This window comes from Hypanus sabinus, chromosome 26 (assembly GCF_030144855.1).
Source record: "Hypanus sabinus isolate sHypSab1 chromosome 26, sHypSab1.hap1, whole genome shotgun sequence".
NCBI lineage: Eukaryota > Metazoa > Chordata > Chondrichthyes > Myliobatiformes > Dasyatidae > Hypanus > Hypanus sabinus.
Genome location: NC_082731.1, coordinates 13,389,014 through 13,406,371, shown reverse-complemented (window position 1 = coordinate 13,406,371; position 17,358 = coordinate 13,389,014). Strand labels below are relative to the sequence as shown.

General features: G+C 47.1%; 1 protein-coding gene across 1 annotated transcript in view; it reads right to left on the bottom strand.

Annotated features, from left to right (window-relative positions):
* Window positions 1-1,410: 1,410 nt before the first annotated feature.
* Window positions 1,411-17,358, bottom strand: part of LOC132381579 (zinc finger protein 91-like) — a 29,844-nt gene continuing 13,896 nt past the window's right edge. Inside the window, exons 5-6 of the mRNA XM_059951074.1 lie at window positions 10,797-10,945; window positions 1,411-3,382 (exon numbers count right to left, since the gene is read on the bottom strand). Coding sequence (XP_059807057.1) covers window positions 2,207-3,382; window positions 10,797-10,945 — 1,325 coding nt within the window. The 3' untranslated portion in view covers window positions 1,411-2,206. The remainder of the gene's footprint in view (window positions 3,383-10,796; window positions 10,946-17,358) is intronic.

The following is a 17,358-nucleotide window of genomic DNA, read 5'->3' as shown; positions in this document are numbered from 1 at the left end:
GTTACAACACTTAACTTGTATTCAATTCTGTTCTTCCTATTCCCCACAGCTTACACTCATTCTGTCGTGTTTTCTAATCCCTCTCTCTCCCTCTGCAGGCGTTTTGTGCCCTCGTTGCAGTTTCTTTATATCGACTGCAAACCTGGACAACACTTGATCCTTCATCAAAACCCTAGAAACAGATAGTGAATAACTGTGACTCCAGCCCTTATACGCGAACCAACCAGCTACCAAAAGGCACGCGGCAGTGTAGTGATAAAAGCATCACACTCTGGGTCCAATGCCTGCTGCCGTCTGTAAGGGAAGTGTACGTTCTCCCTGTGACCACATGGGATTCCTCCAGCTGTTCCGGTTCTCTCCCACAGTCCAAGGGTTAGTAAGTTAGTGTGCTATGTTGGCACTGGATCTCTGGCAGCAATCCTTCCTCCACCTTGGTTTATCAACCAATTAATCAATTAATGCTGTAATTAGCTTTCACATGGCCCCTTATCAAATGCCTTTTGCTAATCCATAACTTGTACTTGTTCAAAGAAGTGATAAGGGGTATTTTAAAAACAGGAGAGAGAGATATGGAGGGAAATTGAACATGTGTTCCACCTTCATTCCTACCACAACAGCCAGGCTGTAATTTCTGGGTTAGTAACTTTGTAGGTGCTACTTTACCAGTGTTAGTTACAGTACATTGTTTGAGAAAACGAAACATGTAAATAACCAAGATGGTGGTAACACTTCGGAACTGACGACCACAGTAATGTAGCAGTAAGCGTGAAACGATTACAGCCTGGGGTTCCGAGTTCAGAGTTCAATTCCGCCTCTCTATAAGCAGTTCGTACATTCTCCCCTTGACCACGTGGGTTTCCTCCGGGTGCTCTGATTTCCTCCAAAGACGTACCCGTTAGTAGGTTAACTGGTTGTTGTAACACCACCGGGATTGTGAAACGAGCCCAGCAGAGATTGCACTTTCTGAGGAAACTTAAACAAGCATCACTCTCCACTAACATCTTAACTACATTCTACAGAGGCGTGGTTGAGTGTGTGCTGACCTTTTGCATCACAACCTGGTACTCCAGCTGCAGTGCTGCCGACAAAAAAGCCTTGCAGAGGGTGGTTAAGGGAGCAGAGAGGGTTATTGGGGTCTCCCTACCTTCTGTCCAAGACCTCTTTCAGAGTCAATGTCTCCAGAAGACACGGTACATCATTAAAGACCCCTCACACCCACTCCATAAACGTTACAGGAGCATCAAAACTAAAACCACAAGGCTACTAAACAGCTTCCTCCCACAGGCAGTCAGACTGCTAAATAGCTGCTCCACCTGACTCTGCTTTGGACACTCTTAACTTGCACTGGACACTTATCACTTGATTTTAACCGACATGTGGCTGTTGCGTTTTACTATTTATTGTTGCATTTGTTATGTTATGATTGCACTTGTTCCTGGGAAACGCTGTCTCATTCTGCCCTGCAGAGCTGATGTATGGTTGGAATGACAATGAAGTTTTTGAATCTTGTCCTGTGATTAGGCTAGCGTTGGTTTCCGGGCAGTGTGGCCTGTTGGGTGAGAAGCTTGTCTCTAGGTAAACCGATATAATTGTGGCATATGAGGGGTGAGCGCTGAGCAGCATGAACAATGACAGTGACGTTGGGTTGGGCATTCAAGACGCAGCTGAACAGCACAGGTCTGAATTGGGATTGCCAACAAAACTCAGCACAACCCGGTCACCGTGTATAAAGCACAAGAGATTTGTTTGGCAAGGATCCAGCTTTAAACTCCATCTTCACAAACACTTGCACCCTACAGCCCACCACCAGGCTCCTGACTGGCATCGATAACTTCACTCACCTCAACAACGAAATGATTCTACAACCTACAGGCTCAATTTCAAGGACTATAATTCACATTCCCAGTATTTTATTTTATATTGTTTGTTTTTTTTTAGCACAATGGTTGTCTGTTTAAGTACAGATTTTCTTATTTCTTTACCTTCCTGTGAATGAACCTCTGGATTGTGTATGGTAACGCATGCACTTTGATAACGAGTTCACTTTGACTAACTTGGTTGTGGTAGTTTTGAACAGCAAAGCTGAAACGCCCACCATAACAATCACTTAGTCCTGGGTTGATCAGCCACAGGTATAACTTCAGAATCTATACCTACTGCTACCTCAGCTGCCGGGATGCTTAAATGCTCCACGTACACAGTGTCTTTAAACCTTCTCCCCAGCATGGACGCGCTGGTGTTTAATCAGGTACGAGGAAACAGCAAATCCTTTCCCACACTTGGCGCAGGTGAATGGCCGCTCCCCGGTGTGAATTTGCTGGTGCGTCAGCAGGTTGGACGACCGATTAAATCCCTTTCCACATTCGGGGCAGATGAACGGCCGCTCCCCGGTGTGAACCCGCTGGTGCGTCAGCAAGTTGGATGACCGGTTAAACCCCTTGCCGCACTCAGAGCAGGTGAACGGCCTCTCCCCGGTGTGAACCCTCTGGTGCGTCAGTAGGGATGATGAGCGACTGAATCGCTTCCCGCACTCGGAGCAGGTGAACGGCCGCTCGCCGGTGTGGACCCGCTGGTGCGTCAGTAAGGAAGATGACAGCGTGAATCCCTTCCCACATTCAGAGCAGGTGAACGGCCTCTCCCCGGTGTGAACCCTCCGGTGTTTCAACAAGGATGCCGACTGACTGAACCCTTTCCCACAGTCAGAACAGGTAAACGGTTTCTCTCCAGTGTGCACCCTCTGGTGCGTCAGCAACGAAGATGATTCACTGAATCCTTTCCCACAATCAGTGCAGTTGAAGGGTGTGTCCCAGCTGTGAACCCGCTGGTGTTGCAGCAGCTGTGACGACTGAGTGAACCCCTTCCCACACTCAGAGCAGGTAAACGGCCTCTCCCAGCTGTGGACTTGCTGGTGTCTTTTCAGATTAGCTGACTGAGTGAATCCTTTCCCACACTCTGAGCATGTGAACGGCCGCTCGCCGGTGTGAATTCGCTGGTGTTTCAGCAGCTGGGAGGAATCTGCTAGACCTTTCCCGCACACAGAGCAGGTGAACGGTCTGTCTCCAGAGTGAATCCGCTGGTGTATCAGCAGGTAGCTTGACTGGGTGAATCCTTTGCCACACTCAGAGCAGGTGAACGGTCTCTCCCCAGTGTGAACTCGCTGGTGGGTCACCAGGTCTGATGACCGAGCAAATCCTTTCCCGCACACAGAACAGGAGAATGGTCGCTCCCCAGTGTGGATCCGTTGGTGTGTGATCAGGGCATTGGACCGCTTGAAGTTTTTCCCACAGTAAGCACAGTGAAATGTCTTCATTGGCATGAAGCACCCGTGTTTTAACAGGAGGATAAATCTGTGAACCACTCTCCAGTTACAAGGTAGGAAGAACTCTCACCTTGGTGTGATGCTCAAAATTCCACGTGGTGTGGAAATCGCTTCGAAAGCCCAAACTGATATATATCAATATTTGCCTTCTCCATCAAATAAAGAAGAACATTTGTCTGATTTAATTGCAGTTTGGTCATTTACCAAAATCTCGTGCTAACACAGAATACAAGCTTGATTTCTTCCCACTGTAAACGGAGAAACCTTTCCTTACAGCACCGAGCCCAATGGGTATGCGAGTCTCACTGCCTTGCTCTTCCCAATGGTACAGCTGACGGACATTTCCTCTCGCACACCAGTCAGACGCAGACATACCGAGTGGCTGTCAGATCCCGAGGACGTTCAGTTTGAAGAGCTCATCTTCAAATCCTCCTCTTCTAGAAACCTGCAAAAGGGATGTCCAAATGTCAACCCAGCACGAAGGAAGTTCTGAACAAGTAAACCTAGTTCCCCTCTTCAGCTACTACTAGCCACTATTGCTCCTCAATAGTGGGGGATCGACTGATTTTTTTAAGTTTGAGTGGGAGGATCTAGGCTGATGCAGAGATAGCTGCGCTATCAGATGAGCTATCGTCCAACCAACACTCTATCTGTCCTCCAATGTTAACCCTTCAATCGACACCAGCCCTGCAAAGATACGATCATTGTTGCTTGTGGGAACTTGTCATGGACAAGTCTATCAGCATGAATCTACATTTCTGGTGGCTGAGGTAAGACCCCCTTTGGACAGATAACCCTGCCAGGGCAGCACCATGAATTTCTTAGCCCTCAGAAAGACACAGCCACCCAGATACTGGATACACGTACATAAAACAGAACGCGGACAGATGGAATGAGACAGCTGTGTGTGGGGAGGATTGGGCAGCTGGGTCTCAGCAACTTACACTGGTGATCTTTGTTTGTTCTGTCAAGATGGGCAACATTTCAAACCGGGCCTGCACTGCGTTCAGCTGAAAGAGGTCTAAGCTGTCTGCTCCGGCCCACCCTTTTGTTGACGTTTCCTGTCCTCAGAATGAGGTTTAATGTCACCGTGTGTGTCAGCAATACATAGTAATAAAAAAAACTGTGAGTGTGTGTATATTAGTTAAAGTAGTACAAAGAATATAATGAGGTAGTGTTCATGGATTCAAAGTCCATTCAGAAATTGGACAGCAGAGGAGAAGAAGCTGTTCCTGAATCGTTGAGTGTGGGCCTTCAGGCTCCTGTACCTCCTTCCAGACGGTAACAATGAGAAGAGGGCATGTCCTGGGTGGTGGGGTCCTTTATGATGGATGCTGCCTTTCTGACGGCCGGGGTACTACAGAGGCCAGTGCCCGCGATGGAACTTTCCTGCAGCTTCTGTCGATCCTGTGGGGTGCCCCCTCCCATGACGCAGCCAGTCAGAATGCTCTCCACGGTACCTCTGCAAGATCCCCCGCATTCTTCTGAATCCCAGTGAGTACAGGCCGAAAGCCACCAAACACTCCTCATATGTTAACCCCTTCATGCCCAGAATCAACCCCGTGAACCTCGCCAATGACAACAATCCTTTCTGAGATAAAGGGCCCAAAATTGTTGACAATACTCCAAGTGTGGCCTGACTAGTGTCTTGTAAAGCCTCAGCGTTATCTCTGTTCTACTATATTCTTCTCACCTTGAAATAACTGCCTTTATTTGCCTTCTTTACCACAGACTCAACCTGTGAATTAACTTCTGGGAGTATTGCCTACACCCTACACCCCTCTGCACCTCTGATGTTCGAACCTTCTCCCCATTTAGCTAATAGTTTGCATTATTGTTCCTTTTACCAAAATGCATTATCATACATTTCCCAACACTGTATTCCATCTGCCACTTTTTTGCCCATTCTTCCAATTTCTCTAAGTCCTGGTGCAACTGCATTGCTTTCTCAGCACTGAGCCCTGAGGAAGTCTCTAGTCACGGCAACTGACCAGAAAAGGTCCCTTTTATCCCACTCGCTGCCTCCTACCTGTCACCCATTCCTCTATCCGTGCCAGTATCTTTCCTGTAACGCCACAGGATTTTATCTTGTTAAGCAGCCTCATGTGAGGTGCTTCATCAAATGCCTGCAGAAAATCCAAGTAAAAGACATCCACTGCCCACTTTGTCCTGCTTGTTACTTCCTTGGAGAGTTCTAACAGATCTGTCAGGCAAGATTTCCCTTTACAGAAACCATGCTGACTTTGACTTATTTTATCATTAGTCTCCAAGTACCCCGAAACCCAGTCCTTAATAACGGACTCCAACACTTTCCCAGTCAGTGAGGTTTGGCTGACTGGCCCAAAATTTCCTTCCTGTTGCCTTCTTCCCTTCTTAAATAGTGGAGACATTTGAAATCTTCCAGTCCTCTTGAAAGATCATGACCAAGGCATCTGCTCTCTCTTCTGCAATCTCTCTCAGGACCCTGGAATGTAGTCCATCTGGTCCGGGTGACCTACAAAACTTTCAGTTTGCCTAGCATTTTTTCCCTGTAATAGCAATGGCGCTCATTCCTGCTCCCCGACACTTACAGACCTCTTGGAGTACAGCTAATGACTTCTTTGTCCCCCATTTCTACCTCACCAGAGTCATTTTCCAGTGGTCCAATAGCAACTCTCACCTCCCTTTTATTCTTTATATAACCAAAACAAAAACTTTTAGTATCCTGCTTTATACTATCGGCTAGTTTGCCCTCATATTTCAACTTTTCCCTTCTTATAGCTTTTAGTTGCCTTTTAGAAACATAGAAAACCTTCAGCATAATGCAGTCCCTTCAGCCCACAATGCTGTGCTGAACATGTCCTTACCATAGAAATTACCTAGGGTTACCCATAGCCCTCTATTTTTCTGAGCTCCATGTACCTGTCCAGGAGTCTCTTAAAAGACCCTATCGTATCCACCTCCACCAACGTTGCCGGCAGCCCATTCCACACACTCACCACTCTCTGAGTGAAAAACTTACCCCTGACATCTCCTCTGTACTTAGTTCCAAGAACCCTAAACCTGTGCACTCTCATGCTAGCCATTTCAGCCCTGGGAAAAAGCCTCTGACTATCCACACGATCAATGCCTCTCATCATCTTATACACCTATATCAGGTCACCTCTCATCCTCCGTTGCTCCCAAGAAAAAAGGCTGAGTTCATTCATTCTCATAAGGCATGCTCCCCAATCCAGGCAACATCCTTGTAAATCTCCTCTGCACCCTTTCTATGGTTTCCACATCCTTCCTGTAGTGAGGTGACCAGAACTGAGCACAGTACTCCAAGTGGGGTCTGACCAGGGTCCGGTATAGCTGTAACATAACGTCTCGGCTCTTGAACTCAATCCCACGGTTGATGAAGGCCAATGCACCTTATGCCTTCTTAACCACAGAGTCAATCTGCATAGTGGCTTTGAGTGTCCTATGGACTCGGACCCCAAGATCCCTCTGATCCTCCACACTACCAAGAGTCTTACCATTAATACTATATTCTGCCATCATATTTGACCTACCAAAATGAACCACTTCACACTTATCTGGGTTGAACTCCATCTGCCACTTCTCAGCCCAGTTTTGCATCCTATCAATGTCCCACTGTAACCTCTGACAGCCCTCCACACTATCCACAACACCCCCAACCTTTGTGCCATCAGCAAACTTACTAACCCACTTCCTCCACTTCCTCATCCAGGTCATTTTTAAAAATCATGAAGAGTAGGGGTCCCAGAACAGATCCCTGAAGAACACCATTGGTCACCGACCTCTATGCAGAATATGATCTGTCTACAACCACTCTTTGCCTTCTGTGGGCAAGCCAGTTCTGGATCCACAAAGCAATGTCCCCTTGGATCCCATGCCTCCTTACATTTGTTCAATTTTAAAAGCTTCTCAATCATCCAACTTCCCATTCACTTTTGCTAGTTTATATGCCCTTTCCTTGGCTTTTATACAGTCCTTAACTTCCCTTGTCAGCCCCGGTTGCCTAGCCCTGTCGTTTGAGAACTAGTCTTCTGTGAGACGTATTTATCCTGATCCTTGTGAACTATTCCCAGAAACTTCAGCCATCTCTACTCTGTCGTCATCCCCGCCAGTACCCTCCTCCAATCCACTTGGGCAAGCTCCTCTCTTGTGCCTCTGTAATTCCCTTTATTCCATTCACCATCACCTTGCCCACCCCCAGTCTTTAAATCACCTAGAAGAATCACACAGGTGAAACCCCTCTGCAAAGCACCATCTTAATTAACTTCATATCGTACCAGAGCCAACCCTTTAGTCCCATACTGTGGAACAAGCTACCAGTGCAAATGGTGCATGGGAGTCCGAATTCAATGTTTAAGAGAGGTTTGGATGGATAGTAGGGATATGGAGGGCTTTGATCCAGGGACAGGTTGATGGAGGTCGGCAGAATAAATGCTTGGCCCAGACTAGATTGGCTGTACTTTTCTATGACTCTATATTGCAGAGTGATCAATTACATTAACAGAACCAAGTGGATGATGATGATGTCCAGCCTGAGCTGTCTTCTGACAGCCCTTAGACAGGGCTCACAACTACATCTGCCCTGTTTCCCCCACTTTCACTCTCACCCCAAAACAAAAAGAAAAATTTGAATAAAACCTTAACATTCTAGGAGCAGAATCAGTTGGAGTGGAAATAGTCGGGGCGCTAACAGAAATATTTCAAATGTCATTAGAAACAGGGATGGTGTCGGAGGATTGGCATATTGTTCATGTGGTTCCATTGTTTAAAATGGGTTCTAAGAGTAAACCTAGCAATTATAGGCCTGTCAGTTTGACGTCAGTGGTGGGTAAATTAATTGAGTTTTCTTAGAGATGGTATATATAATTATCTGGATAGACAGGGTCTGATTAGGAACAGTCAACATGGATTTGTGAGTGGAAGGTCATGTTTGACAAATCTTATTGAATTTTTTGAAGAGGTTACGAGGAAAGTTGACAAGGGTAAAGCAGTGGATGTTGTCTATATGGACTTCAGTAAGGCCTTTGACAAGGTTCCGCATGGAAGGTTAGTTAGGAAGGTTCAATCGTTAGGTATTAATATTGAAGTAGTAAAATGGATTCAACAGTGGCTAGATGGGAGATGGCAGAGAGTTGTGGTGGATAATTGTTTGTCAGGTTGGAGGCCGGTGACTAGTGGTGTGCCTCAGTGATCTGTACTGGGTCCAATGTTGTTTGTCATATATATTAATGATCTGGATGATGGGGTGGTAAATTGGATTAGTAAGTATGCAGATGATACTAAGATAGGTGGCATTGTGGATAATGAAGTAGGTTTTCAAAGCTTGCAGAGAGATTTAGGCCAGTTAGAAGAGTGGGCTAAAAGATGGCAGATGGAGTTTAATGCTGATAAGTGTGAGGTGCTACATTTTGGTAGGACTAATCCAAATAGGACATACATTGTAAGTGGTAGGGCATTGAAGAATGCAGTAGAACAGAGTGATCTAGGAATAATGCTGCATAGTTCCTTGAAGGTGGAATCTCATGTAGATAGGATGGTGAAGAAAGCTTTTGGTATGCTGGCCTTTATAAATCAGAGCATTGAGTATAGAATGTTAAAATTGTACAAGGCATTGGTAAGGCCGCATTTGGAGTATTGTGTACAGTTCTGGTCACTGAATTATGGGAAAGATATCAATAAAATAGAGAGAGTACAGAGAAGATTTACTAGAATGTTACCTGGGTTTCAGCACCTAAATTACAGGGAAAGGCTGAACAAGTTAGGTCTTTATTATTTGGAGCGTAGAAGGTTGAGGGGGGACTTGATAGAGTTATTTAAAATAATGAGGGGGATAGATTGAGTTGACGTGGATAGGCTTTTTCCATTGAGAGTAGGGGAGATTCGAACAAGAGGACATGAGTTGAGAGTTAAGGGGCAAAAGTTTAAGGGTAATATGAGGGGGAATTTCTTTAATCAGAGAGTGGTAGCTGTGTGGAATGAGTTTCCAGTAGAAGTGGTAGAGGCAGGTTTGGTATTGTCATTTAAAGTAAAATTGGATAGGTATATGGACAGGAATGGAGGGTTATGGGCTGAGTGCGGGCCAGTGGGACTAGGTGAGTGTAAGCGTCGGCAGGGACTAGAAGGGCCGAGATGGCCTGTTTCCGTGCTGTGATTGTTAATGGAATTAGGCCATTCAGCTCAGCCTGTCCTGCCATTTGATCACAGCTGAGCGTTTCTCTGCATTCCTTCATCAGTCAACATTCACATATCCATATCGTAAAGGCTAGGATCAATATCTTAGACACTCAGAAGAATGTTATGGTGATCTTTACATACCTAACAACAAGATTAGACAAACAGAGGCAGTCTGCAACAGAGATTGTATGGAGTTATGGAACTGCAAGAGATAAAGAGGGACAGTGATGCAAATACAGTGCAGAAAAATGTATCAGCAACCAAAAATACCCTAAGTTTAGAATTACCCTACATTATTTGTATTTGGCATCAGTTTAAAACTGTTGCACCACGTATCACGATACACAGGAACACCTGTTTATAAGAGGCTGCTATTGCCTAACGCAATTTTCGCAGCAGCCCGCAATTTCATTTAAATCTTTCATAGAATCAGAGAATAAGACGGGGTCAAAGAACAGTGAGGCTGTCTACAAGAGGGGTCAGAGCCATCTCTATTTCCTGAGGAGACTGAGGTCCTTTAACATCTGGAGGATGCTGAGGATGTTCTACAAGTCTGTGGTGGCCAGTGCTATCATCTTTGCTGTTATGTGCTGGGGCAGCAGGCACCAACAGAATCAACAAACTCATTTGTAAAGCCAGTGATGTTGTGGGGGTGGAACTGACGATGGTGTCTGAAAAGAGGATGCTGTCCAAGTTGCATGCCATCTTGGACAATGTCTCCCATCCACTCCACAATGTGCTGGTTAGGCACAGGAGTACATCTAGCCAAAGACTCAGTGTTGCATCTCAGTAGAATGAGCGTCTTAGGAAGTCATTCCTGCCTGTGGCCATCAAACTTTACAACTCCTCCCTCGGAGGGTCAGACACCCTGAGCCAATAGGCTGGTCCTGGACTTATTTCCACTTGGCATAATTTACTTATCATTATTTAATTATTTATGGTTTTATTTTGCTATATTTCTACACTATTCTTGGTTGGTGCAACTGTAACAAAACCCATTTTCCCTCGGGATCAATAAAGTATGTCTGTCTGTCTGTCTTTTATTGGGGCTGACTTAAAGGTATTTTGCCTTTCATCCTGCATCTGGCCGGCCCACCGCCTTACATTCTGGCGCTCATTCCCAATGTGAGTTGACAGGTCTCGGTGCGACAAATGGCTGCCGCGTTTCCCAGAATCCACCGCGCTCTGGAACTCCTCTATTCATACAGAGCTGATGGCAGTTCGGGCCCCGCCACCCTCCGGGTACAGGAGGAGGCGCCAGAACCGCCCCGGCATGGAGGCCGCGCTACCTTGGAGCTCCTACCCATTCATCGCCACCTGTCCTCGGCAGGAAAGCTGCTCCTCGGTGACCCAGCATCGACTGCCACCGGGGCTCGTCCTTCCAGACGCTTCTCTTCCGACTGCGCTTGCTCGATGACGCCATTTCCGGTGCATGACGCCGACGCCTGCGTGCTGGGTCCCGCGGGTCCGTGAGGTTTCAGGGACGGCGGTTCGAATCTCGGCTGGGTCGCTATCGGTGGCGTTTGATTATTTTAAACTTCTGACAGCCCCGATTGACTCTGTTTTTATATTGCGAGCTTTGTATTTTGAATTCTCTGCATTAAAAGAAAGGTTTTTCCATGCTGTCATCTCGCATAGGCCGATACTCTGCCCTTAAACCATGTGGGAATAATACCTCCGTATTTACTCTTCCTGAACCCTTCACTATCCTCCTAATCCAGCCTGATTTAGTGAAATCTCTCCTCCTCCAGGACTTCCACATCTTTCATAAAGTGTGGTGGCCAGAACTGGATGCAATACTCGACCCGTGATGTGAACCAAGCGTTTCATCGAGGTTCAGCAGAAGCTCCCTTAATTTGTACTCTGTGCCTCAATTAGTCCTACATCACAGACACTGGCCAATCGGCCCACTCTCCCGACCTCAGAAGTCTCGAAAATCAGGGCTCAGAGGAGGCCTGAAACCATATAAAAAATCTCGGGTGCCTAAGACTTTTGCACGGGACTCATTTGGCCATAGTGCTGCTAAAAACACAAAGCTGGGTGGCAGTGTGAAATGTCAGGAGGATGTTATGAGAATGCAGGGTGGCTTGGACAGGTTGGGTGAGTGGGCAAATGTATAGCAGATGCAGCTTAATGTGGATAAATGTGAGGTTATCCACTTTGGTGGCAAGTACAGGAAGGCAGATTACTTTCTAAATGGAGTCAAGTTAGGAAAAGTACAACAAGATCTAGGTGTTCTTGTACATCAGTCAATGAAAGCAAGCATGCAGGTACAGCAGGCAGTGAAGAAAGCTAATGGCATGCTGGCTTTTATAACAAGAGGAATTGAGTATAGGAGTAAAGAGGTCCTTCTGCAGCAGTACAGGGCCCTGGTGAGACCACAACTGGAGTATTTTGTGCAGTTTTGGTCTCCAAATTTGAGGAAGGACATTCTTGCTTTTGAGGGAGTGCAGCGTAGGTTCACAAGGTTAATTCCCGGAATGGTGGGACTGTCATATGTTGAAAGATTGGAGCGACTGGGCTTGTATACACTGGAATTTAGAAGAATGAGAGGGGATCTGATTGAAACATTTAAGATTATTAAGGGATTGGACACACTGGAGGCAGGATGCATGTTCCCGCTGATGGGTGAGTCCAGAACTAGAGGCCACAGTTTAAGAATAAAGGGTAGGCCATTTAGAACAGAGATGTGGAAAACATTTTCACCCAGAGAGTGGTGGATATGCGGAATGCTCTGCCCCAGAAGGCAGTGGAGGCCAAGTCTCTGGATGCATTCAAGAGAGAGTTAGATAGAGCTCTTATAGATAGTGGGGTCAAGGGATATGGGGAGAGGGCAGGAACGGGGTACTGATTGTGTATGATCAGCCATGATCGCAGTGAATGGCGGTGCTGGCTAGAAGGGCCGATTGGCCCACTCCTGCACCTACTGCCTATTGTCTATAAAATGTAATGATTGGTTGTATTGGTTGATCTAATAATGAAGTGTCACTACTGTACCCTGGAGAATTGCAGCGATTTGATCATGGGGGAGAGTAGATACACCAAAGGAAGTAGAAACAGTGTTTAATGTTTTTTGAATTGGACAGCAGGGGAACTGGGGAGGGCAGATCATTCATGATTATATCGAATGGAATTGAGTGGGCCATTCCAGCTCCAATCTTAACATGTTCTTCATCAAGTTGTAGTCATCTTCTCTGGGGTGTTAGAATGAAAAGTTTATGAATGGGAGCCTGTAACACAATTTCACATCAGATTTGCAGCGTCAAGCAGTTCCCCTGCACAGGAACACCACTGGTCTTTGATTTTAGAAGGGAAGATGTTTGTTTTACCTCGGGGGAAGGATTTTAGTCCAGAGCGTTACAGAGGAGGCAGTGAGACTCCCAAACTGGAGTGTGAGCCTCAGCCAGAGATGAGAAAGAGCATTCAGGGCAGTGGGGAACACCTGCTGTGTTGTGCGCGGAGGGTGGAGGGTGATAAAGGAACTTGGAATCAAAGTATAAAATGTTCCTTCAACACTTTGAAGAACTGGGCAGACATTACTCTCAAATGTGCAAGTTAATGAAGTTGGAAAGGAAACAATTACGTCCACTTGCCCTCAAAGAAGAGAGACTCAAACGTTTGTGTTTGACAAGGATTTTTTCTGATTTATATTCACAACACCACTGGTTCACAATAATAATAACTTACTTATAGACCATTTTTCAGACAAACAGTGCATTTCAAAGTATTTTATGAGGGATAAAGAGCAAACGTGAAAATGATGTTTGGCGGGGCTACGATGGTGGCTGACAGCTACTCCTTTGAGTTCACCTGCGGAATCAGTTTAATTTCTACCTTTAATATCTCCCTGCGCAAACAAAAGAAAATCTGCAGATGCTGGAAATCCGAGCAACACACATAAAATACTGGGGAACTCAGCAGGCCAGGCAGGTTTATAATTTGACATGAAATGTGCTGTTTTTCAGCAGCAGTATGTAAAACTACATTACTGTAAGCTACAACAACGTAGTACAAAACTAAAGAAACGTAGCGAGGTAGTGTTCATGGACCGTTCAGAAATCTGACGACAGAGGGAGAAAACTGCTCCAAAAACACTGAGTGTGTGTCTTCAGGCTCCTTACCTCCTCCCTGATGGTAATAATGAAAAGAGGGCGTGTCCTGGGCGGTGAGGGTCCTTAATAATGGATGCCGCCTTTTCAAGGCAACCCATTCTGAAGATGTCATAGAGACACGGAACACTACAGCACAGAAACAGGCTTTTCAGACCATCCAGCCCACGCCAAACGACACAATGGGCCCAAGGAGGGTCTGTACTGGGTCGTAGGGTTCCACGTCCTCTGACCCTCTGTGGGCCCGAGGAGGGTCTGTACTGGGTCGTAGGGTTCCACGTCCTCTGACCCTCTGTGGGCCCGAGGAGGGTCTGTACTGGGTCGTAGGGTTCCACGTCCTCTGACCCTCTGTGGGCCCGAGGAGGGTCTGTACTGGGTCGTAGGGTTCCACGTCCATGAACAACACTGTGGGCCTGAGGAGGGTCTGTACTGGGTCGTAGGGTTCCACGTCCTCTGACCCTCTGTGGGCCCGAGGAGGGTCTGTACTGGGTCGTAGGGTTCCACGTCCTCTGACCCTCTGTGGGCCCGAGGAGGGTCTGTACTGGGTCGTAGGGTTCCACGTCCTCTGACCCTCTGTGGGCCCGAGGAGGGTCTGTACTGGGTCGTAGGGTTCCACGTCCATGAACAACACAGTGGGCCTGAGCAGGGTCTGTACTGGGTCGTAGGGTTCCACGTCCTCTGACCCTCTGTGGGCCTGAGCAGGGTCTGTACTGGGTCGTAGGGTTCCACGTCCATGAACAACACTGTGGGCCTGAGCAGGGTCTGTACTGGGTCGTAGGGTTCCACGTCCTCTGACCCTCTGTGGGCCCGAGGAGGGTCTGTACTGGGTCGTAGGGTTCCACGTCCATGAACAACACTGTGGGCCTGAGGAGGGTCTGTACTGGGTCGTAGGGTTCCACGTCCTCTGACCCTCTGTGGGCCCGAGGAGGGTCTGTACTGGGTCGTAGGGTTCCACGTCCTCTGACCCTCTGTGGGCCCGAGGAGGGTCTGTACTGGGTCGTAGGGTTCCACGTCCTCTGACCCTCTGTGGGCCCGAGGAGGGTCTGTACTGGGTCGTAGGGTTCCACGTCCTCTGACCCTCTGTGGGCCCGAGGAGGGTCTGTACTGGGTCGTAGGGTTCCACGTCCTCTGACCCTCTGTGGGCCCGAGGAGGGTCTGTACTGGATCGTAGGGTTCCACGTCCTCTGACCCTCTGTGGGCCCGAGGAGGGTCTGTACTGGGTCGTAGGGTTCCACGTCCTCTGACCCTCTGTGGGCCCGAGGAGGGTCTGTACTGGGTCGTAGGGTTCCACGTCCTCTGACCCTCTGTGGGCCCGAGGAGGGTCTGTACTGGGCTGTATGTTTATACATCTGGTTTCAGGTTTATCGGCAGTGACGTATGATGTGAAATTTGTTGTTTTCAGTAGCAATGCAGAAAAATAATATAACTTTCGATGGGAAACATATTGTGTTCTTCGTGTGAGATGTGGGAATTCTGGGAGACCTCCGGCCTTCTGGATAACCGTATCTGCACCGAGCTGCAGCTTCTCAGAGACGCGTTAAGGAACTGGAGCTGCAGCTCGATGACCTTCAGCTCATAAGGGAAACTGAGGAGGTGACAGATAGGAGCAACAGGGAGGTTGTCACCCCTGAGGTGCAGGAGGCAGGTAAATGGGTGCCTGTGAGGAAAGGGAAGAGAAACGGACAGCAATTATAGTGGCCTTTCCCCTCAAACCGAGTTGGATGTTGTTGAGTGGGCCAACCTTCCGGTGGTGGGGAGGGGAGGGGACTGGGGAGCCACAGTGACTGGCTCTCTGACATTGAGGCTCAGAAGGGAAGGGAGGAAAAGAGTACTGACAGAAAGTTCCAAGATTAGAGGAGTAAGCACGAGATTCTGTGTTTGCAAAGACACACCCGGAGGGTATGTTGCCAGGGTCAGCGATGATTTGGATTGGGTCCATGACAATCCCAAGGGGAGGACGCACAGCCAGAAGCCTTGTTACATCTTGGCTGTATGATCCAGCTCGAAAAAGTGAAGGGAAAATTTAAGGAGTTAGGTAGAAAGCTGAAAGCAGGTCCTCCAGGACAGTAATCTCCGGATTGCTACCCGTGCCACACGCCAGTGAGGGTAAGAAAGGATGATTTTGGCAGATGAATGTGTGCCTGAGAAATCGGTGCAATTTCAGATTCCGGGATCTCTTCTGCAAAAGGTATGACCTGTACAAAAAGGACAGCTTACCACCTGAACCCAAGGGGACCAATATCCTTGCTAGGGTGATTAGGGAGGGTTTAAACAAATTTGGGGACGAGAGTGATAGTGCTGAGGATGGGGTATTTGGTGTACAAATGGAGGCGGTGTGTAGTGAGACTGCGAGCAAGGATAGGCTGATGATAGTGGGGTGAATTGCAATGTAAAGGGCAGGTAAATTCAAAAAGGGTGACAAATACAGGGCTGAAGGTGTGATATTTGAATACGGAATAAGGTAGAGATTGGCAGGTATGACATTGTGGGCATCACTGAGCTGTGGCTGAAAGAAGATCACAGCTTAACATCCAAGAATACACATTGTATTGAAAGGACAGGCAGGTAGGCAGAGGGAATGGGGTGGCTCTGACAGTAAAAAGAAGTGACATAGAATCCGAAGATGTAGAATCCTTGTGGGTAGAATTAAGGAACTGCAGGGATAAGAGGAGCCTGATGGGAATTATACAGAGACCTCCAGACAGTAGCCAGCATGTGGGTTACAAATTACAAAGGGAGACAGAAAGGTACGTTAAAAAAAGGCAATGTTACGATAGTCATGGGGGATTTCAATATGCAAGAAGATTGGGAAAACCAGGATGGTGCTGTATCCCAAGGAAATCTGTAAAATGCCTATGAGATGGTTTTGGAGCAGCTTGTGGTTGAGGCAACTAGGGGATCAACTATTCTGGACTGGATAATGAGCTGGATCTGATTACGTAGCTGAGATGAAGTAAATTTTAGGAGGCAGTGATAGAATAATAGAATATGATAGAATTCATCCTGCAGTCGGAGAGGGAGAAGCTAGTCAGATGTGTCTGTCTTATAGTGGAGTAAAGGGGACTCCAGAAGAATGAGAGAGAGAGCTGGCCATTGTTGATCGGACAGAAAACTAGCAGGGATGGTGGCTGAGCAGCAGTGGCTGGAGTTTCTGGGAGCAGTCTGGAAGGAACAGGAGAGAGAGATACATCCCAAAGAAGAAAAATATTCTAAAGGCAGGATGACAAAACTGTGGCTGACAAGGGAAGCCAAGGCCAACATAAGAGCAAAAAGAGGGCATTTAATATAGCAAAAAATTGTGGGAAGTTAAAAGATTGGGATTTTTTTTTAAACCAACATAAGGGAAATGAACCGTAAGGGAGGAAATGATGAAATATGAAGGTAACATTGTAGCCAACAATATCAGAGAGGACACCGATAGTATTTTCAGATACTGTATATAAAGAGTAAAAGAGAGATGAGACCGCTGGAAAATGATGCTGGAGAGGTAGTAATGGGGGACAAAGAAGTGACAGATGAACTGAGTAAGTATTTTGCATCAGACTACACTGAAAGACATGAGCAGTATGTCGAAAGTCTGAGAGTGCCAGGGGGCAGAAGTGGGTGAAGACGCCATTTACTAGGGAGCAGGTTCCTGGGAAGGCAAAAGGTCTGAAAGTGGGTAAGTCACCTGGACCAGATGGACGACAGACACCCAGGGTTCGAAAAGATGTCGCTAAAGAGATTGTGCAGGCATTAGTGACGATTTTCTAAAGA